The sequence below is a fragment of the Grampus griseus genome, assembly GCF_964374135.1.
Source record: "Grampus griseus genome assembly, chromosome: 2".
NCBI lineage: Eukaryota > Metazoa > Chordata > Mammalia > Artiodactyla > Delphinidae > Grampus > Grampus griseus.
Window position 1 is genome coordinate 165,679,189 of NC_139018.1, and position 23,385 is coordinate 165,702,573.

Here is a 23,385-nt window from a genome sequence, read left to right on the forward strand (position 1 = left end):
CACAGTTAAAATACAAAACAAAACAAGACCATGCAAGTGCCTGGTTCTAGGAAGATACCTCCATAGAAAGAACACTAATACAAAGGGCTGGGATTATTTTTAAACTATGAATTACAGAATCTTAACTGTCATCCTGGTTCAGTCAGTCAGGCAATGGGTATCTCCTATATATAAAGTCCACTTTTTTTTTTTTTTTTTTTTTTTGCTGTACGCGGGCCTCTCACTGTTGTGGCCTCTCCCATTGCGGAGCACAGGCTCCAGACGCGCAGGCTCAGCGGCCACGGCTCACGGGCCCAGCTGCTCCGCGGCATGTGGGATCTTCCCGGACCGGGGCACGAACCGTGTCCCCTGCATCGGCAGGCGGACTCTCAACCACTGCGCCACCAGGGAAGCCCCTAAAGTCCACTTCTTATTGGAATAGCAAGTGGACTCTGGGAGATCACACTGAAGACTTCTTCATCACCGTCTGCCTCATCCTAAGAGTGATTTCCCTTTGGTTGCTCTGTATCCTTTAGTGTACGAACCCAAGTTACCTAATTTTAAGGGTTTATTCAAGCGGTAGGTTTAAAACATTTCCCTACTATATCATGGGAAGATGATGTCATTCTCTACTTGGGCTCCATGTAGAGCCAAGGATGAAATTATCAAGGTTCTTCTCAAAACTCAGTCTTGGAAAGTCAGTCCTGGGTTGGCAAACCAAGAGAAGAATTTTGCCAAAGGCTTCCAACCTCTAGGTCACCCCTATTGATGGAGACATTCAACCTTAGATGACCTGTTTTGGCATAGCAGAACGCTTGTATTCCCCTCCACTGTGGATAACTCAGGTGGACAGCAATTCATTGAGTGACCCTGTTGGATAATGGCAGGATTATTTTGAAGTGGACAAGGCAGGGCTGACATACAGCATTACCATCAGGTACGTAGTGTTCATTGCTTATGGCTACGATCCAGCCTCGTTGGCTGAGGTCCCATTCTGGCTGGTTGGTACTCATGAGATACAGGCTGTTGGATGTTAAATATTTTTACTATCACCTGCATTTCCCATATGAATGCACAGTGTATCTGAATTATTGGTAATTAATTGTTACATTTCTTTCTGAATTCATCTGCACAAGGCGTCCAGAAAGTCTAATGAGATTTTTCTAATAAGTTTTTTGCATGTGTTTTATTTTAAATTTTACATAACTTCATTTCACTTAGTTATATAATGTGCCTCCTAGCCATTTCTTTTCACATCACCAAACATGTTTTTAAAAGACCTACGCAGGCATCTCTGTTGTTTTAAAAGAAATTTACTCAAATTTTTATTAATTAAACTTAACTTTACATTTTTCTTTCATTAATACTCTTTATTCTTCTAGACAGTTCTGTACTCCTAGGAATGTTGATGTCTCATTTTGCTCTCTTACCAGAAAAGGGGGGGTTCTCTATGTGTTCATTTGGTTCAGGATCCCCCAAATCCAGATGAAGCCGGATGAGGAGGAAAGAGAGAACAGGGAGTAGTGACTAACCCCGTTAGGATTATTGTTCATCCTAAGTGGGTTCTAGACATTTGAAACCCTATTTTGGGGGGAATGGGGATGAATAACGATAATGACAACAGTACCTACTATTTGTTGCACCTGGTTGACCTTGAGCACCATGTGATGCTTTACACACAGTGGCATGTCTGAATATATCTTTACGTGTGTTTGGGTTGATTATTGCATTGTGTGGTCTGACTGGGTGGGGAATTTGGCCAACTATGCACCGCCGGCTGAGCCAGTCCCTCTTGTATTTTATCACCTGTGAAGCCCTGCCATGCTTACCACTGAGCCTGACCTTTCTTTTCATTGAGCCCTGCATTGAGGAAGACAGGGGGGGAGAGGTATTTATAGAGGATCCGTGTTGATCTACTACAAAACTTTGGCTATATGGTTGCTCCAGCCATTCTGGAATGGGAATCAGGTATATTACCACACAGTGACCTTGGGAATGCCCTCCTGGTCTATGGCCGTGAGCCCCTGAGCCTTGAGAGTGTGTGGGCTGGAGCATCGGGACTGGGCCATGTGGTGGAGCGGACACAACTGGAGGCTGACCTTGACCTCACCCTAGGTGTGACTCCCCAGGGGCTAGGAACTGGGGTGAGGGTCCCAGGGGTGAGGACAGCCTGAGGATATCCCAAGTCCGGTTTAGAGGGGGAGAACAGACTAGTCTACTGTGGCGTGTGTGCGTGTGGCGTGTGTGCGTGTGGCATGCGTGTGGTGTGCGTGCGTGTGTGTGGTGCGTGTGGTGTATGGTGTGTCTGTGTGGTGTGTGTGTGTGTTGGGGAGGCAGGGGTAGTGGAGATAAAATTGTACCGTCGAGTGAGGAGCCTGCATACTCTGGGATCCCCTAGGGGGTCAGGAGCCAGTTCAGTAGTGCTTGGATAATGTACCCCTCAAAGGGCTCCTTTTGGTTGCTAATACTTGCATTTTGCCTGCATTTTTTTGTCAGTCATTTCTATTATGAAATCCACCATAATGTGTAAAACTCCCCGGGTCAGGGACTCTGCATTGCTGGGTCCTTCCAGTGACAAGATGAGGAAGCCTGTGGGAGACCAGCCAGTTCATCCCCTGCATCCTCGTGACCAGGTGTAGGTAAGAATGTATCCTCTCAAGAGCAGGACGTTCCCCTCCAGGGCAGGAACTTACGGGCTTGTTTAGAGCTGTGTCCTGGAATCATGCTTGGTTCTTAGCAAGTGCTTGGTAAATATTGTTTACTAAGTGAATGAATTTATAAGGTAAGGAATCAACATGTCTTCAGGGCATTGGGCTCTGTTTCCTTTTCAGCCTTCTTCTTGTTGCCTCTTCTATGTCTTCTCTCACCCACACTACGGGTCTCTCAGCTGCTTATCTTGATTTTCGTCCATTTGAGCCCATCTCCTCTCTCCTCACGCCCCTACCTCACCCACCCTCCAATCATTTATACCCTCCTTGTCTGTCACATCTCTGAGAAGTCCAAATGGAAATGTGGCTTCTGTGATAGCACAAATCAAACTAGAAGACAGAGCTTGGGAGGTGCCACTGGCTGTCCGTCCCCTCCCTTGTAGCCGTTTGGAGAATCTCAGTGAGCATGACCCTCCTGGGCTTTGATCAAAACAAAAAGTACCACCTATTCACATCCTGAATTCATTTGTATTTTTGATTCTGCCCCTTGCTAAATAAAATAGTGCACTTGCAAATTAGTTTCCTCTTTTGCCATTAACTTGCTTCCTTTTTTTAAAATTAAGATCTAATTGACATATAACATTATATTAGTTTCAGAGGTACAGCATAATGGTTCAATAGATGCATATATTGCGAAAAAATGACCACACTAAGTCTAGTTGACATCCATCACCACACAGTTAACGATTGTTTTCTTGTGATGAGAACTTTTAAAATCTACTCTCTTCACTTTCAAATACAATACAGTATTATTAACTATAGTCACCATGCTGGACCGTACATCCGCAGGACTTAAATGTATTTTATAACTGCAAGTTTGTATATTTTGACCATCTTCACCCATTTCACACACATACGCCCAGGCCCCCGGGCACCCACCTCCTGCGTCTGGCAGCCACCGATCTGTTTTCTGTATCTATGGTTCTTGAGTTATTGATTCTTTAGTCATTGTTTCTTCTAAAGGAGAGCTAGTGGGAGAGTCCTAACTCTCCTGAACTGGGTGGTAATGAAACAGCCCAGAAATCACTGCTGCCTGGGCAAGTACTGCGGGGCTTATGACGACCTCTCCCAGCATGCTCACCATCGTCACGTGGCAGCCCCAGAGCGGGTACTGTTAGCATTCTTCCTCCCCGCCATGCCTGGGGTTCCCTTCCCTCTTCTATCTCTTGCCATCCCTACTATGCATTTGCCTCCAATTGCACTCATCTCCTGAATCATTATTTCCTCCTGACCTTTCTCATAGTAAGGCATCAGCAAATGAGTAAAACTTCCCTCCAAACTTTTCCCATGCATCTCCTTTCTCTGGCCATGTCCCTATATTGTATCAGCTTGAAAAGATGGGTAAGATGCTTACTATCTACTTTCCAGGGCCTCCACTCGAAAAATGTGCCCAAGATGAGCTTTAGGAGACAGTTTAGCCCTTTTGGTACATTAGACCCACATAGTTTCTTAGTGTCTCTAAGAAGCTATGACCTCAGTATTTAAACCACTGCACTGTTTTTTCCCTCAGACCCCACAATGTTGAGCTCTACATCAGGTATATTCATTTCCAGTGATTGCTCTGACAAACTACCACAAACTTAGTAGCTTAAGACACCACAAATTTGTTATTTCCCAGTTGTGGAGATCAGAAATACAGAATGGTTTCACCGGCCAATGCCAAGGTGTTGGCAGTGCCACACTGCCTCCGAAGACTCTATGGGAGAATCCCGTTCTTTGCCTTTTCCAGCTGCTGGGGGCTGCTGCATTCCTTGGCTCATGGCTCTGCTCCATCTTCAGAGTCAGCAGTGTAGCCTTGTAATAGGGAAGAACCTTTTGTGTTCTATTACAAGCTAGCTAATCACTAAAGGGATGTTACCTATAAGCTTAAATTACACATAATGGCCCATCTCTGGGAACCCTGACTCCCAGGTAATAAGCATTAAGTTAAAATAATTTTTTTTTAGCTCACAAGAAACGTCTTGACCAGACCCACCTGTGAATGACTGCAGGGAGAAAGAAATTAACACCTCCCCTCTGGAGGCTGACCGGAAACAGGAAGTGTTTGACTTTACGCCCTCCCCTTTTAGTATAAAAGGAGCCTGAGTTCTGACTCAGGCAAGATGGTTGTTTGGTGGGTGTGGGTCAGTTGTCTTCTCGGGCTGCTGGCTTTCCGAATAAAGTCGCCAGTCCTCGCCCCGACACCTCATCTCTTGATTAATTGGCCTGGCGTGGGGCGAGCAGTATGAGCTTGGATTCAGTAACAAATTTGGGGGAGCCATCCAGCAGCCTTGCTGCTCCTGGCCAGCCGGCCCCGGTTGGGGAATTTTCCGGTAAGGCCCTAGCAGCTGCCGGGCCCACTTGTCCTGAGGGTCTTCCCTTCAGAGTTCCTCGAAGCAGCACCGGCTGCCCCAGCACTTGGCAGTTGGAGCAAGGAATGGACATCTGGGAGCCGACAGTTTGCTTGCAGTAGGGTAAGTCGCTCCGGTGTGTACAGCCGAGAACTGTGCTTCCTCTCTTCGTTTGGGGCGTTTTCTCCGGAATAAGCCAATTTGTTCTGTATTTGAGTGGGATACCCTGTTGGAGAGAGGAAGGAGTTGTTGGGCTTCTACCCTATGTGTCAACTGGTTTGTTTCTTTGGACGCTAGCATGTGTGTGGTGCCGTTTGTGTTTTGTTTGTCTTGAATTTCTATCTTTAAAAATGGGAGGCTTCCCTGGTGGCGCAGTGGTTGAGAGTCCGCCCACCGATGCAGGGGACGCGGGTTCGTGCCCCGGTCCGGGAGGATCCCGCGTGCCGCGGAGCGGCTGGGCCCGTGAGCCATGGCCGCTGAGCCTGCACGTCCGGAGCCTGTGCTCCGCAACGGGAGAGGCCACAGCAGTGGGAGGCCCGCGTAGCGCAAAAGAAAAAAAAAAAAAAATGGGGAATGTTTCAACTATTCCTGAAGAAAGTTCTCTAAGGTGCATTTATGGGTAAGGGATCTGATTACAGCTCTGAAGCCATGTGTCAGAGGACGATGATACTTTGTTACAATAGTGCGTAGCCGCAGTACCTGTTAGGATCTCTACAGGGGGGTTAGGCAGGGTTATCTTGGGGCCCTGTGCACCATGTACTGGTACCCTTGCTGTGTTAATTATGTCATTTATGGTCTCCTGTGTCGTTGGTATATGTAAAAACCCAAGACCAAACTTGAGGGTTTATTTAGGATTTTCTGTGTGTTCTCTGGGTTTTGGGTTTCATTTTGTTTGGTACCGTTTACAGCCAAATCAGTTTTGTGATACTTCAAACTTTTACTGATGTCAGATGGAGAAAAGGAACAGGGAAAAAAAACCCTGTCTGCTCTTGTCCAAGAGTGGGACATTCCGAGGAAGAGAACGTTTCCACTTGGTTCTTAAAATCACCAAAAGCTACAAATAGAAATAAGTCTTTTCCATAAATATTACTAAAAAGGGTTTAGCCATCTGTACAGGTGACCTTGATTTGCCCCATCTGCCAGAAACCCCGTCTGCATCCAATCTTTTGTAACTGATGCGTTTTACATTGTTGTACTTGATTCATGGCTAAAATTTTGGAATGGGAACTACGACATCCCTGTGTGTGTTTGTACGTGTGTTATAGTTGTGTGGCATCGCCAGAAATTTGTAAAAGAGCTCTATTTAATTGGCTTAAAGGAAATTAAGTGCTTAAGTGAATACTCAAATATAAAAGAAACTCTCCAGAATGAGTTTCAGGCTCTCGTCATCTAGGAAATTCAGTATTGAATTAATATCTGGTGTTAAAGTTAGCTTAAGCTTGTTGGTTTGATACAGGTATGTCATTAGAGTCATCAACATTAGGTATAATACTTTCATTGTACCTGGATTTACTAGAAATCAAATAAGACCTTATTATTCCTGTTAAAAAGTTTGTCAGCAAGAAAAATAATGTGACAAAGCTTTTAAGTAAATAAAATAAAGGTAAATGAAGTAAAGAGTTTTGGTTAAACTCTATGGGAATAATGTTCTGGAAACGTCTGTCTGGAATAGTCTCTCCAGATTTTCGTACCTTGAAACTAAACTTAGTTCTAAGATAAGATTGAACTTAATTAAGAAAATAAATCTTGGGGCTTCCCTGGTGGCACAGTGGTTGAGAGTCTGCCTGCCCGATGCAGGGGACGCGGGTTCGTGCCCCGGTCCGGAAATATCCCACATGCCGCGGAGCGGCTGGGCCCATGAGCCATGGCCGCTGAGCCTGTGCGTCCGGAGCCTGTGCTCCGCAACGGGAGAGGCCACAACAGTGAGAGGCCAGCGTACCGCAAAATAAATAAATAAATAGATAGATAGATAAATAAATCAATCTTGAAGGTAAAGTGGTACAAAATCTGAATTTGGTTCTCTAAGAGGACAAAGTTTTCTTAAAATATTGAACTCCTGTTGGTAATAGATCATGAGTTTTTGTTTAAGTGACCTGTATTTGCCATTGGGATCTTTTATCTCTGGTTAAAACTTTTGATATTTTTGACAGATGTCCCAAAGATCAAGTTCTAAGTGGGATTCATTTGACCTCTGGCTAACGTTGGGGTTTTCTGGAGAGTCTCTGGAACACCTCAAATTACTTGTTTTCTCTCCATCTCAGAGAGAGGAATGTTAAACTAATTGGGCTTATTTGGTGTGAGGAATTGCGTGGGAGGCATTGTCAAATGGGTGGTGATAAAACTTCTTAGGTTGTACTGTATGGGTAAATGTTATTAACATATATATTCCAGAAATTATATGGAACTCCTAAAATTCTGGCACATCCTGGTAAATGATATCAGTCATAACTTTAGTAATTACCGTATTGTCATAGCCACAGCAGTAGTCAGTTTTCTATTCAGTTGCACTGTAATCCCAGCTGGCTGATGCCAAGGCAAAAAGGCATCCTTTTAACGGCTAGGTGATCCGTTGCTATCTATAGTTTTACAGTGGCTTTTGAATGACACTCCAGCTATTTTGTGAAGAAACAGGCCAGAATAATGAACTCCTTTATGTGCAAGCATTTGTACTATTCCCAGGGAAAATAAGGAAGGGAATGAGAGGACATGTTGCCTCAGACCTTAACTCCTCTGGCTGAGCTGGCTGTCCCAGCCGCTCCGGCCGTTACGCCAGTATATCCAACCCTTACACCATCTTCCATTCCTATCCAGGCCCAGGACTTCCCTCCTTATAGGATCAATTAGAAAATGCTGGGAATTCCCTGGCGGTCCAGTGGTTAAGGACTCAGCACTTTCACTGCGGCAGCCTGGGTTCAATCCTTGGTCGGGGAACTAAGATCCCACAAGCTGTGCAGCGCGGCCAAGAGAACAAAACAAAACAAGAATCCTGTGCTAGTTTCTGGGGCGCAGGGACTTGGTCTGGAATCGCCATCTAAGACCCAACGGGGCACCGGATTTGGGCCTGGAGCCACTTCTGGGACGGGTATTTTCCTTACGCCATTATCTCATGGGGGGCCTAAATGGAAATAACCAGCGGCTGGGTTTCTCAAACTTGTTTAGTTGGAAAGATTGCAGCCCTCCTTGTAGAGAGGATGCTCTACACCTGAAGCCCACTTGCCAGCACCCACAGCTGAACCAAATGGGGACCCCGGTGAGGGAAGAAGGCCCTTAGGAGAGCACTGCTCGTTAGTGCATCTTAGCAGGGCCTTGAAAGGGGAAACCAAGGCAAAAGGGTTGGAACGAAATTCAAGAAATTCAGCAAAACACATGAAGACCTCTCTGAATTTTTGGAAGGGATTTATCAGGCCTACACACATCATACTAATGCAGATCCTGAGGCCCCTGCACATATTAGAATGGTAAATTTGACCTTTTGGGGCAAAGTGCCTCGGATTTCAGAAGAACACTGCAAAGATTAGATGGTACATTTGGAATGAACCCATCTCAGTTGGTAGATGTTGCTTTGAAAGTGTTGAGGGAACAACAACAGAAGAAAGATACAAAACGAAATGCCACTTTTTTGGCAGTGGCCTTGGCTTCCTGGAAGGCAGGTAACCCGGAGAGGTAGGCCACGACTGGGGAAGGAACAATACGCTTATTGTGAGGAGTAGCATCGCTGGAAAACAGATTGCCCTCTGCTGAAACAACAGTAGAAGATGAGAGCCTCTCATGGTAGAGAGGATGCTCTGAATGAAGAGACCCAGGGACTCCCTTGGCCTTGAGGTACCCAACTCCCCACAGGAGCCAGGGGTGAAATTGACAGTGGGGGGATGACCTGATTGACTTTCTGACAGGCCTCACCCTGAAGTTTTTCAGCACAATAGGGTGACATCTGAGTCCCACCAGAACATGCTTTAAGCCAACAGATGGTACTTACGAACATCCCAGAAAAGGAGACCAAGCCCTTACCCCCAGAGTCTTAAAAATAACCCAGAGACTGCTGTCAGACCTCCAGGTAGGGACTCAACACAGAGGAACCTGCCCCACCGAGGACTGACAAATATTTACTCAAAGGCCTTGAGCCTCAGGAAATCTCAGATACCTGCTAGTGTTTGTGTGGACACCTTTTCAGGATCGGTGGAAGCATATCCCACCTGGACAGAAACTCTCTGAAGCGGTTAAAGCCCTCCTTAGCGAAATTATCCCCTGACTTGGATGAAGGCATTAAAACTGCATTCATCCTAGAGACGGCAATCAACAGGAAAAACCAAGAAAATGAATCATATATCAGAAAGGAGCGTTGCTAAAACATCAGGAGACATTTAACTTGGGATAACCTTGCTAGTTGCCATGCTGTGGATCAGTGGCTCCCAGAAGCAGGCTTAAATTAAACACCTTTAAAATATTGTATGGTACTCCATTCCAGGTGTGTGCCCAGGCAGGAGAATCTATAAACGCTAAAAGACCTAGCGGTTGCCAATTACATTAAAACTTTGGGCTCTATACTGACCTCTGCTCCTGAGTTTGACTCCAAAAGGTCTGCCCATCCAACTGAAGTAGATGGGAATTCCATTGCAGCTGGAGAAGGGGCAACCAATTTCTTTAATTGTGTCCAAATAAATAGCACAGGAATTTATATGTATTAGGAACTGGAACCAAAACCCCAAGTCAATTATGAATTAGACAACAAAGTGCTAATAGGTTTCATCGGGTTCAAATAGTTGTAGATAAACAAAGGCTGACAAAAGATTCTAAGGAACATTCGTCACCTCCGTTCAACAGGAAGTAACCAGCCAGAGTGGTCTTCCTCCCTTTTCCCACAAGATTGTGGAATGGACATTGACAATGGGGAATTATTATAGGGAAGAACCTTTTGTGTTCTATTACAAGTTAGTCACTAAAGGGATATTGCCTATAAGCTTAAAATATACATAATGGCCCATCTCTGGGAACCCTGACTCCCAGGTAGTGAGCATTAAGCTAAAATACCTTTGTTTAGCTCACAGGAAACATCCTGACCAGGCCCACCTGTGATTCCTTTCTGCAGGGAGAAAAAAGTTAACACCTTCCCTCTGGTGGCTGACCGGAAGCAGGAAATGTTTGACTTCACTCCCTCCCCTTTTAGTATAAAAGAAGCCTGAATTCTAACTCAGGCAAGATGATTCTTTGGGGAATGGGTCCACCATCTTCTCGGTCTGCTGGCTTTCCAAATAAAGTCACTCTTCGTGCCCCAACACCTCACGTCTTGATTTATTGGCCTGTTGTGGGGCGAGCAGTATGAGCTTGGACTCCGTAACAGCATCTTCCCATTCTCTCTCTCTGATTCCGCTTCTGTCATCACATCTCCTTCCATGACGCTGACCCTCCTGCCTCTTTCACATATAAGTGAATGCATTGCATTACTTTCACATGATTGTGATTGCATTGGGTCCACCTGGATAATCTCCCCAACTCAACATCCTTAACAGGGGGTATCTACAAAGGCCCTTTTGCCCTGTAAGGGGACATGGTTACAGGTTCCAGGGATTAAGGTGTAGACATCTTGCAGGGGCCACTCTTCAGCCTGCTTCATCAGGGAAACCACACTGAGATGTCTCTAAAAACATGAATATCAAAGTAGATTTTCTAATTTCTTGTTTTCTTTTCAGATGCAGAGAGAAATCGTTTATGCAAGAGGAGATGGCCCTGGTGCCTCTCGACCTGGACCCGCAGCTCTTCTACCCCACGCCATTCCAAATTCTCCACCGTCCACTCCTGTGCCACATTCCATGCCTCCCTCTCCATCCAGAATCCCTTACGGAGGCACCCGGCCGATGGTCGTTCCTGGTAACGCCACCATCCCCAGGGACAGACTCTCCAGCCTGCCCGTCTCCAGATCCATCTCTCCCAGCCCCAGTGCCATCTTGGAAAGAAGAGATGTGAAGCCAGATGAAGACATGAGCTCCAAGAGCCTCGCGATGTACCGCAACGAGGGTTTCTACGCCGATCCTTATCTTTATCACGAGGGGAGGATGAGCATAGCCTCTTCGCACGGCGGGCACCCCCTGGATCTCCCCGATCACATCATCGGGTATCACCGCGCCGCAGTTCGTTCAGCCAGTGCTTACTGCAACCCTTCTTTGCAAGCGGAAATGCACATGGAGCAGTCACTGTACAGACAGAAGTCAAGGAAGTATCCAGAGAGCCTCTTGCCTACTCTGGGCTCCAAAACGCCCCCGGCCTCTCCTCACCGAGTCAGTGACCTGAGGATGGTGGAGATGCACGGTCTCCATAACGCCCACGGGCCCTCCCACACCATGCAGTCAGACCGGGTCTCACCCAGCCGCCAGGCCTTCAAAAAGGAGCCCGGCACCTTGGTGTACATTGAGAAGCCACGGACGACTCCAGGATTAGCCGGAATTGTGGACCTCGGCCCTCCTCTAGTTGAGAAGCAAGTGTTTGCTTATAGCACGGCTACGATACCCAAAGACAGAGAGACCAGGTAAGGCGGTGAGGGTGGCCAAGGGTGGGCCACGCCCACGTGCTGGTTTTGAGGGCTGCTTTACAGAAGTCGAACCAAGAGAACAGTGGTCTGCTGAGCGCCGGCCTTGAGCACTGTGCCCTGTGGGTACTGGCCGCTGCGGGGTAGGGGAGGAAGAATAGGACCAGAGGGCTGTTGTCAGCAAAGAGTTTCTAAATCCGGTGGTCGAGTGAGGCTGGGCAGTAGCCAGGCTAAAGGCAGGCAGGCACCCCAACAAGAGAGGTCAGAACGGGCCTCCCGAGTGTGGATCTAACGGCAGCATCGTTAATGTAAGTCTGAATACTTGAGAAGAAAATTATGATTTCAGAAACCATTCAGACAAATCATCAAAAGCTGATCATAACTGATCTCCCACGGAAAGTGAGTGAGCGGTTCGAGTGTTAACTGTTTGAAATGGCGGTTTTTGTTCTTCCTTGTGAAGTGCAATTTTGTTTACTCATCTGGTTGTGAGAAATGAGAAGGGTGTGTCATCCAGGGTGATAAAAACATGAATTTGCATAAAAATAGGATGGTGTTGATGTAATACTCATTCAGGAGTGGTACAGAGATCAGCAAAATTTTTCTAGTGGATGTGACACTCCAGGAACTTAAATTTCTTTTTAAGTTTACATGTGTTTATAATTTACCAGCCCAGAACCTTCATACTACATCTTGAAAACCCTCAAGTCTGTAGAGTAATAGAAAAGCTAATCTTTTTTTTTTTTAATTTATTTTTGGCCGCGTTGGGTCTTCGTTGCTGCGCGGGCTTTCTCTAGTTGCAGCGAGCGGGGGCTTCTCCGTTGTGGTGCGCGGGCTTCTCACAGTGGTGGCTTCTCTTGTTGCGGAGCACGGGCTCTAGGCACGTGGGCTCAGTAGTTGCAGCAAGTGGGCTCTAGAGCGCAGGCTCAGTAGTTGTGGCGCACGGGCTTAGTTGCTCCGTGGCATGTGGGATCTTCCCGGGCTAGGGATCGAACCCATGTCCCCTGCATTGGCAGGTGGATTCTTAACCACTGCGCCACCTGGGAAGCCCCAGAAAAGCTACTCTTGATAGAGGGGATTTCTCTACCCTGAACTGGCTGACAGAAGGCAACATAATAATTATAAAAATCTGGTCAAAGAAACTGAGTCCAAAGGAGGGTTAAGCATTTGACCTGTTGTCATATGGGAATTCAGAAGGGGCATGAGAAATAAAATTCAGATATTCAGCCACTCAGTACCTCACTGGAACCACTGTTGCATCCTCCTTACCAAAACCGGTCATGTCGCTTTCTACTACATGACCTTGTAAAAAGAAGGCCAGAATTGTGACTGGAATGTGATGGTATATCACTATCTTAATCACACAAATGGGAAGGCTCTGTCCTCACTGGCAGAATTTTATCATGAAAGGGCCATCTCTTATCTGGTTCCAGAAGAAAGATTCCAGGAAAATGGAAAGAGAATAAACCTGGAAGTTGGGGGATTATCAATGTACCAATAAGCTCTAACCCTCTCTACACAGTTTAAAAAAAAAAAACACAGCAACAGTGGGCTTCCCTGGTGGCGCAGTGGTTGAGAGTCCGCCTGCCGATGCAGGGGACACGGGTTCATGACCCCGTCCGGGAGGATCCCACATGCCGCGGAGCGGCTGGGCCCGTGAGCCATGGCTGCTGAGCCTGTGCGTCCGGAGCCTGTGCTTCACAACAGGAGAGGCCACAGCAGTGAGAGGCCCGCGTACGGTTAAAACAAAGAAACAAACAAAAGAACAGCAACAGTGACTGGCTTGAACTAGAGTGAAGTGGTTTATAGACAAGAGCTACCAAATATTCAAGGAACAAGAGGTTACAAATTGTCTTTGCTCTGCTGCTGTAGTACTGGTTGTAAGGGCTACAGGTAACTTGGCTCTTTAGTTAACTGCTTGCAAGGTCAGCAGGAGCCACATCTGATACCGATGGGGCAGATTGCACGTTTCCCAGAGATCCTGTACACGGCGCTGGATTCCATGACAGAATGAGACTTTGCATTGTTTCCCTTGTGGAGGGAGGGTATACATTCTTTGTGTGGAAAGAAGGATGAAACAGGTATTTGCTGAGAGAAAAATAGAAGAATAGATGATGGCAGAGACAAGGCTATGTGGTTACCAAACCATATTTTCTTTTCCTCTGGGGCACAAAACTATCTGCACCTCCGAGCCTCCCTTGCAGTTAAGTGTGGCCATGTGAGTGGGTTCTGGCCAATGGCACGTGGGTAGAGTTGATGTAAACTGTCTCCAAGAATAGTTCCTATTAAAAAATCTGCATGGGAAACAAGAAAAACGATGACAGGCTTGATTATGCAGGACTAAGGAAAATGAAGACTCGGAAAAAGGTATTTATTCTCTCCTTGCCAAAGTCCTTAGGAAGTTAAATTCTAAGAAGCAAAGAAAGGGATGCCTCCCACGACCATAGAAAGCTGAGGGGTGTGGGATAAATACTGAGGCTCTTTGAACAGACCAGTGTCACAACCAGAGGGAAGTCCACCAAGACGTGCCTTAAGGCTGTAGGGAGCTTGCGCCCTGTGCTTCTAACAAAGGGTAACACATCTGCCCCGGTGGGCTGTGCGGCACTGGTTGGGAAATGTGTGTCACTGATAGGAAGGGACTTGGAGTCATAAGAATTTAGTCCAGGAAATAATAAGAACTGTCCGTCTCCAGGGCCAGAATCCGTCCTCCCCCACCACCCTGCTGACCCACCTCGTGGGAATGAGATGATCGTGAGCTTGATTCCACTGTTTATCACATCCAGCCACATGCACCCTGCTGAGCGCCAGGCACGCTCTGGCCAACGATGGCGTCTGGCTTCTCGCTCAGCACCTAGTTCATCGTCACGCATGTGGTTACCACGTGCATATAACTGAACATCACTGAACCCAGTTCCCAGGATTGGGTTATGGGTGGGACCAAAATGAAGGGCCCTCTGCTATGTGGAGTTGCCTCTGTACTGCTCCCTGATCAGAGTCTTGAAGAATTTTAGCCTTCGGTAGCATCGGTATATTTTCAGGGCCTCTGCTTCCTCAGGTTTCTGTTTTTTAAGGAAGCTCAGAAAACGCTATGGGTTTCTGTCTTATGTGTTAGCAACTCCTTTTAGAAAATCCAAGTTCTTATTTCTAGAAAAACAAGGATTAGGAAAGTTGACTAAAGATTAATGTTCACCTAAAATACACTGTCATGATCACTGCCGTATTCTGACATATGGTTGTAATTCAGAATATGATTTCACATTTTTGAATTCATTCCTGTAAATGTGGAATAGCAGAGGAGGAATTTTATCTCACATCTTGTCTACGTGATTTCTCACCACAGGCTAGATTCCCTTCTCCTGTAGCCCTACACACGCGTGTGCGCGCGCACACACACACACACACACACACACACCGTCTACATTTAGAGTTGGTATTACTGAAACACCTAAACATTCCCACTGACTCAACCCAGGCACATGACAAAAGTATGTAAAGAATGATTCTCGAGTAAACACTTGAGTCTGGACATTGTGCTGCTAACACTGCTACCGACCACCCCACTGTTACCTGGACAGGTCGGAATGCGCCATACTTCCTCTTTTTCAGCTGCAATTGTAAACTCTTGGAAAGCTGGATGTCTAGGCTGAAATGTAGTCCTGCTGGGTAATATAAGAACACTGACGATAGCTATCATTTATTGAGAGTCTTTTATGGACCAAGCGTGATGTTAAGTAGTTTCCATATATCATCCGATGTAATCGTCATGACGATCCAGTGCGGTATGTACTATCATCATCCCTATTTTACAGATGCAGAAACAGAGCTCAGAGAGGTTAAGTAACTTGCCCAAGGTCACAAAGCCAGTAAGTGGCATAGAATGTCCAGGTACATTAAGGAATCCATACTTTTTACCGCTGTGCAGTATTCTGCCTGCTGGGTGAGAACTGTGAGCCCCACCTTCACCCAGCAGAGAAGTGAATTTGGGAGTGAATTCGAAGCATTTCAACCAGGACAAAATGCTAAGTAGCTGGGCTTCCCTGGTGGCGCAGTGGTTGAGAGTCCGCCTGCCGATGCAGGGGACGCGGGTTCGTGCCCCGGTCCGGGAGGATCCCACATGCCGCGGAGCGGGTGGGCCCGTGAGCCGTGGCCTCTGAGCCTGCGCGTCCGAAGCCTGTGCTCTGCAACGGGAGAGGCCACAGCAGTGAGAGGCCCACGTACCGCGAGAAAAAAAAAAAAATGCTAAGTAGCTGCTCTGAAAGGATATTTACAATCATCAACATGGTAGAATTTGCATAATTATGCTGCTAAATATATACATGTCATTTAAAATATAACTGTCCCAGCTAGTATATTAGCAGAATTATGCAGAGATAGGGGAAGAAAGAAGAGAACACTCTTGGTAGATTTTATTTTGAAAACAATGAATGTGAGTACCATGTCAAAGAAAATTTTAAAAACAAGAACACCAGAAACAATTACTGAAGCGCACAATTATAATCCATTGTTACACCTATACAGTGGCGCTGTTTTAGGTGTATTTAGTCTGTGCAAGTAAATATTTGTAAAGAAGCTCCAACCCCTAACAGTAACTTCGTGAGCACAGGGTCCTGTAACGTGTCAAACCAATTCCTGTTGCAATTTCATAATATTAAAAAGCAAATCCGAGTGTTTTTTATATGAAACTCTCAAGTGAAATTTTACTTCTAAGATGTGAAGCTACAAAAACACAGGAGGGAGACTGAGGAATCTGTAGAGATACTTTCTTGGGGCACTGCTGGATTCATATACTCTTCAGAAGAGCACTTCTGTGAAATAGCCCATTAACTGCAGAGTGTTTGAAATCAGAGAGAAAAATTTTCTTTCTCATCTGTACTCAGGAAACTTCCAACGGTAGCTTTTTTTTTTTTTGAACGCAATTTTGTAATAGCTCTATTGACTTGAAAATGAGTTAAAGACAAAGTAATTTCCCCTTGACCTTGTACGTAGCTCATGTGCTTCGATTTAATGAATTTGGCATCTCTTATAAAGATGCTTCCACAGAGCATCTAGCGGTGACAAATTATATATAGGAGATCTGGAAAAAATAGTGTAGAACATATATGATGGTAGCATCTTCCTCCCAAGACGGCCATGGACTTTGGGGTAGGAAAGCGGATTACAACTGCTTTGACCTTCAGAACAGTATGGTTGTCTCTCAGTATCTATGGGGATTGGTTCCGGGAGCCCGTGGATACCCAAATCCGCAGATGCTCAAGTCCCTTATTTAAAAGGGCATAGTTCAGTCAGCCCTCCATATCCGTGGTTCCACATCCACGGATTCAACCAATCTGCAAAATTCTTTCTGCGGTTGGTTGAAACTGAGGTCGCAAAGCCTGCGAATATGGAGGGCTGACTGTAATTCTCAAGTCTGAGCTTCTAGAAGGAAAATGACCTTGAGTGCTGAGGTGGTTTTACCCAGATGATTTCCTTTCAGCAAGGCCTCCAGGAAGAGAGTGGGTCCATGTGACTAAGAGGCCCTGTGCAAGGGAGACAGTGTGTGACAGGTGACTGTGGGCGTGAGGCTGTGTCTTGCCAAGGTTATAAAATTACTTCATTAAACAGCATCATCATCCCTATCCATGGCACATAAAACAGCCCTTAAGAACTGTAAAATGCTAGGACATTTATGTTTTGCTATTTTGTATTTATAGCCCGGCTCATATAATGTGAAATATCTCTATCGAAATAACACTCAAAATTCAAGGGTGCTCACTGCAAAGTGACTAATAGCTCTCCTTCCAAATGTATAACAGATTCCTCCTAATAAAGTATTTTTCAAGACATGGTAAACTTGAACTGAGATCATACTTTTTACACTGTTCTGCACCTACAGTAGCTAAATTCAACAGACTAGTCAAGAATTCACTTGGGAGCAGATTCTTGCCTGTCTGGGCACTTGTATGTGGAGGAAAAGAAGCCACATGACAGCTGCTGTGATTTCTAAGGCATCGCAGATTTAGAGAAGTAGAATCCCGTGCCTTAGAATGAAAGGGAAGGAAAATTTCTATGTACAGGAGGAAGCCTGCATGCTAACTGGTAGCTTGGGTCTGTTCTTAATCATTTAACATCACTTTCTCATTTTATGAGCATGAAGTATTATTGTGTTGGTAGCTTTGAGGAATAGGATACATCCTCGGTTTACCAGTTAATTGAAAGTCTGAATTCATATTTGTGTCATTTAAAATGTTCACAGTGCCTGGCATACCTTTGAAGATTTTCTAAACTATGTTAGATATCCTGCTAGAGAGGTGATTCTGAAAAAGAATGGTTAATTTGTTTCTTTCTCCTGATTGTATAGTCAAAAGGGAGCTATATCAGACGTCTTGTAAGTAGTTAGACTTGGGACCTTCCCAGAGCAAGGTTTCTTAACTTCTGCACGCTTGGTATTTGGGGCCTGTCCTGTGCATTATACGATGTTTAACAGCATCTCCAGCCTCCCCGCATCCCACTAGATGCCAGTAGCAAACTCCCATGAAATGCTGCCCCAGTCGCAACAACCGAAGATGTATGTCTCCAGACATTGTGAAATGCTGTCAAATCCAAAACGTGGATCTTGGTGATGATTAGCTCAGTTCTACCCTTTCCCTCGTGGTAAAGCAGCTTCATTATTGTTAGAACTTGCTGTTATCTTTGGTTCAACCAACCTGTGATCAGTCATTCATTGAGAGGCAGTCACGTGCCATGTTTATGAACATGGTCTCCAAAGCCAGATAGCCTGGGTTCAAGTGCCTGTGCTAACACTTGTTAGCAGTTGTAAACTTTGACAGATCACTGAGTCTTGCTCTGCCTCAGCTTGCTCATCTGTAAAATAGAGATAATAATAGCACCTACCTCATAGGATGGAGCAACTCATTACAGTTAAGTGCCTTGTGCCATGCCTGGCGTAGCATAAGTGCCGAGTTCCTACTTTGAACAAAGCACTCCACTAAATGCTACTAAGCCCAGAGGTGAATACACAGAAATGGTAGGACAAGGACTGTGCCAGAGGAAGCAGGGAGACAAATTGTTAACTATAATGCTAGGAAGAATATAAAGCAGGTGGGCGGGGGATACAGGAGAGAGTAAAAGTAAGTGCGCACAGAGAATGGAATTAGGTGGGATGAAAGATCCAGTTGAGAATGTGTAGGCTCTCAAAGCCACTTTTCAGTCCCTATCAGGAGAATAGTGGGGGTCGTACGTTGTCTTGGGACCAGGTGCCAAGAGACAAGCCAGGATTACAGCATCTTCTTAAAATTGCACCTGAGCTGTATGACGGATGCCAAACCGGGTAGCGCTGAAATTATTAGGTTATCTGATGCCTGTTTTGACGCCTAACAGTGCCTGACCGATTCAGTTATTGCCTGAATTGCTTTCCTGGGTAGCTCTAATTAGGGATCAATACATGGTTATTGAGCTCTTTGTGTGCTTAGCTGGGGACTGATTGCTTTGCAGGGTACAAAGAAACTTAGATGTGTCCCCACCTGCAAGGAATACGAACTGGGGAAGACAGTCATAAAACATTAAAAGCATAATACGAACGTGTAAGCTATGCCACGGTTAAGCGCAGGAAGCTTCTGAGCTACGAATGCTTATTAAATAACTGGTTTTTAAGAACAATCCCAACAATAGGATTTCATTCGTAGGTGTTGCCCAGGGATGATCTCGTCACCCTAAGAGCGGCAGTGTCTCCTGGTGAAGTGGAGAGAAGAGAGGAGGCTGTACAAGTCACTAAGGGGGACGGTGTCTTTCCCTGAGGCTGGAGGTGCAGGGGGAGATCTGTTCCCAGCATCTCCCAAGTTCAGCTGGAAAGTCAGGACACGTTTTCCTTGAAAACAATGAGGAACAATGAAAGGACTAATAATACACTGTAGGTTAAAGAGGCTTCCATGGGCCAGCTGGAAATCCAACCACCATTTTATTCCAAGTTCTAAACAATGAAAGTAGACGAAAACTTTGCAGTTACAAGCCTACCATAATTTGGGGACGGCTTGTACATAATTAATTCCAAAGAAGTGATACAGAGAGTGATTGCTGTGAGTTCAGAAATGGGAGCATTTTCCTGAACTTAGGCTGGGCTGGAAGCCTTCATGAGAATGCCAAGATGGACTCGCATTTAAGGAATTTACATAATGGAATGAAAAGATACCATTTGGAAAGACAGATTGGTCTCTATTCAAAATTTGTTGTATTTCTTCCATTATGCTTCCTATAAAAATGACATCTAGATATGCTGTTTTGGCAGTCTCAGAGCGCATAGGTGCTGATAAATTGAATTACGATTTCATTCACAGGAATATAACTTTATGGTTAAGTCATATTTGCTAGACATTCCTTAGGCTGCTGAGTTCATTCAAGAGCTGTCTGACAAACGTGATATTCAACCAACTGACAAATGTCTGAAGCTAGCCCTACTCTTATCCAAGGGGTATTCTATCAAAAATACCGGTGGAATGACTGCCACAAGCTCTGTGTTACTTTAAACAAATCAGTTTCTCAAAAGGGAAAGCCATCCTCTGTCACTAATTAGGTGACATTAAAATGCACCCCTGTATCTCCTCTGAATATTCACGAGGTGCTGTCCATCAGACACCTTAGGTCTGAAACCAGAAACTAAGTCAGAGCAACCTAGATTCTGTGAGATTCAGATAAGCCCCTTTCCTTGCCAACTAAAACGTCTTTCTTCAAAGAGAAGAGGAATAAATGTTTAGGTACAGGTTCAGCCTGGTAAGATCAACTCACTGCAGAATTGGTGTGACTATGACCCAACCTGAAGATGGGGCTCATCTAAAAATAGCCTGACGGCCCAGCAGCTGAATAATCCAGGGCTGCCATGATGTCCCAGCCATTTAACCCCTCTTGTGATCAGTTGTCCTGCTCTCTGGTGGAGTTTACAGAGATTACACTTGTCCTTATTTGAGTTTTGGACTTGATTTTTCATGAATGAAGTGATTCAAAAATATAGCCAGGTCTAAGCATTAATTTGAATTTCCAAAAATTTGGGTCTTAAAAAGTCTTTATTGACTCTTACAGGGCCAACATGTATTGCCAGTAATATCTACTCTTTCTCCCTGTCCATCTTCAGAGCTGAAGGGATGCAATCTCTTTTTTTTAAGTTTATTTTCTTGAAGTATAGTTATTTACAATGTTGTGTTAATTTCTGCTCTACAGCAAAGTGATTCATATTCTTTTCCATTATGGTTTAATCACAGGATATCGAATATAGTTAGTTCCCTTGTTGTTTATCCATCCTATATATAATAGTTTGCCTCTGCTAATCCCGAACTCCCAATCCATCCTTCCCCCAACCCCCTTTCCCCTTGGCAACCACAAGTCTGTTCTCCGTGAGTCTATTTCTGTTTCATAGATAAATTCATTTGTGTCATATTTTAGATTCCATATGTAAGTGATATCATATGGTATTTGTCTTTGTCTGACTTCACTTAGTGTGATAATCTCTAGGTCCATCCATGTTGCTGCAGATGGCATTTTTTCATTCTTTTTTGTGGCTGAGTAGTATTCCATTGTCTGTATGTAACACATCATCTTTATCCATTCATGTGTCAGTGGACGTTTAGGTTGCTTCCATGTCTTGGCTATTGTGACTAGTACTGCTGTGAACATTGGGGTGCATGTATCTTTTTGAATTAGACTTTTCATCTTTTCTGGATATATGCCCAGGAGTGGGATTGCTGGATCATATGGCAACTCTATTTTTAGTTTTTTAACTGTTTTTCAAAGTGGCTGCACCAATTTACATTCCCACCAACAATGTAGGATAAAGGGGTTCGATCTCTTAATTGCAGACTTTTAGAAGGAGAAACAGGACACTTCCCAAAGGACCAATGATTGCTGCTTCTCTGGTCAAATGATGTTTTCACTGTCATGCAGCCTCAGGTTTTTTTGTCTTTGTAATAAAGGCAGTGTGTCCCTACTCCTGCAACAAGCACAGGGATCTAAGAAGACCAAAAACAAAAAAAAAGAGAGAAAGAGAAAGAAAAACTCATGAGAGAGACCAAGTATAGGAAATGCCTTCCTTCTTTTCCCTAGGAATCATTATCTTATCTCTTTGGAGTCCACCCTGAGAATCTGTGGATCAAAAGCAGGTGGGAAGGGCTTCCCTGGTGGCACAGTGGTTAAGAATCCGCCTGCCAATGCAGGGGACATGAGTTCGAGCCCTGGTCCAGGAAGATCCCACATGCTGCAGAGCAACTAAGCCCTTGTGCCACAATTACTGAGCCTGTGCTCTAGAGCCTGTGAGCCACAACTACTGAGCCCATGTGCCACAACTACTGAGCCTGTGCTCTAGAGCCCGCAAGCCACAACCACTGAGCCCGCACGCCTTGAGCCCGTGCTCCGCAACAAAGAGAAGCCACCATAATGAGAAGCCTGCGTGCCGCAACTAGAGGAAGCCCGTGTGCAGCAACGAAGACCCAATGCAGCCAAAAATAAATAAATAAATTTATTATTAAAAAAAAAACAGGTGGGAGTGGGGAGCTTCCTTCTGCAGCCCCCGTAGGATCACTCAAGAGACCATAACCCCGTATCCTCTGATACCTTCACTCATTGGAAGGTCAAATACAGGTCTGTATTCAAGTAGCCAGAACGTGAACAAACAGCTACTCATACTGGTTTGTACCTGTACAAAAAAAAAAAAAAAACTGCTCTGTCACTTCCAGAGCAGGAATATTAAAAATTGCCCTCAGGGAAGAGGAAGAAAACGCAAAGCACATGATATCATAAGGCAGGGTGTAGGCTTGCCCTGGGGAGCGAAGGCGCTCGTCAGCTGGGAAGTGGAGCCTCACCCCAGATGGTGGGTGAGTCACAGGAGGTGGCCCAGAGCCCTGCTGGGAGCCCTGGATGGGGGAGGGGGTACACGTGACCAGCTGTGTTTCCTTAGACCCTGCCTTGCCAGTAAGCCTCGGTGTCCTTGTTGTGACCAGGGGATGGCAACTAGGACCTCCTACGGGTTCTGTTGAAATGAAAACGGGTGTAAAATCGCTTTGTGAACTGGAAAGTTCTCCATAAATAAGAGACTTTATGACATACACCGTGAAGCCATAGCCCCTTTGCATAAAGGAGCAGTAGCGCACGGGCCGTTTGGAGACTGTGTGTCTGAGGCACTGTGTGTCCAGAGGCTGGCTTAGGTCCGTATTCTGGTCTCAGCCAGAACAGCCCGCCCAGACAGTAGGTTGTGAAACAGATTAAAGGCGACCTGGAGTTTTTCCAGGTGCAGTTGCTATGCTGCGCAGAAGCCTCCCCTCACGGAAGTCAGCCATTGTGCCTGTCAGGAGCGCAGGCCCGGGCGTGGCTGAGCTTTGCCCAGCCTGCTGGGCCTGCCACACATTTTTTTTTTTTTTTTTTTTTTTGCTTCAGTCAAGATCACCAGACCAGAATGGAAAGAAAACCAGGGGCGTCTAAAATAAGTTCCTTCTAACTAGACAATTGTGTGAGTCTAGAATTCTGCATCTGGCAGGATGCGGTTCTCCTTGGGTTATGGGGGTGAAGAGAAGGGGCGCCTCTATTTAACAAGGGGTGGGAGCCCCTTGGGGGAAGGCGGGCCGTGTTTCCTCTGTGTGCCAAGTTCATTCAGCTGCTTACGTTTCCTGCCGTGACCTCGTTCACTGGCTTCCTGTGTTTGAACTTCCTGGGACTTTTCTTGCCTCTGGCATTTTGCATTTACTCTTCCTTTGCCTTGTGCTTCCTTCCACCTTCATCTACCTGGATGGCTCCTCCCTGATGTCAGGGCTTCACCCGAAGGCCATGAGCTCAGCAAGGCACACCTACACACGTACCTGTGCACATACACATAACCGTATGATTAGTATATCGATAT

The 23,385-nt window shown here is 45.5% G+C and overlaps 1 protein-coding gene across 12 annotated transcripts in view; it reads left to right on the forward strand.

Annotated features, from left to right (window-relative positions):
* Window positions 1–23,385, forward strand: part of KIAA1217 — a 326,913-nt gene that overhangs the window by 238,635 nt on the left and 64,893 nt on the right. For all 12 annotated transcript variants that reach the window (XM_082647790.1, XM_082647780.1, XM_082647782.1 and 9 more), the window contains one exon: window positions 10,705–11,537. In XM_082647790.1, the coding sequence (XP_082503916.1) occupies window positions 10,705–11,537 (833 nt within the window). The remainder of the gene's footprint in view (window positions 1–10,704; window positions 11,538–23,385) is intronic.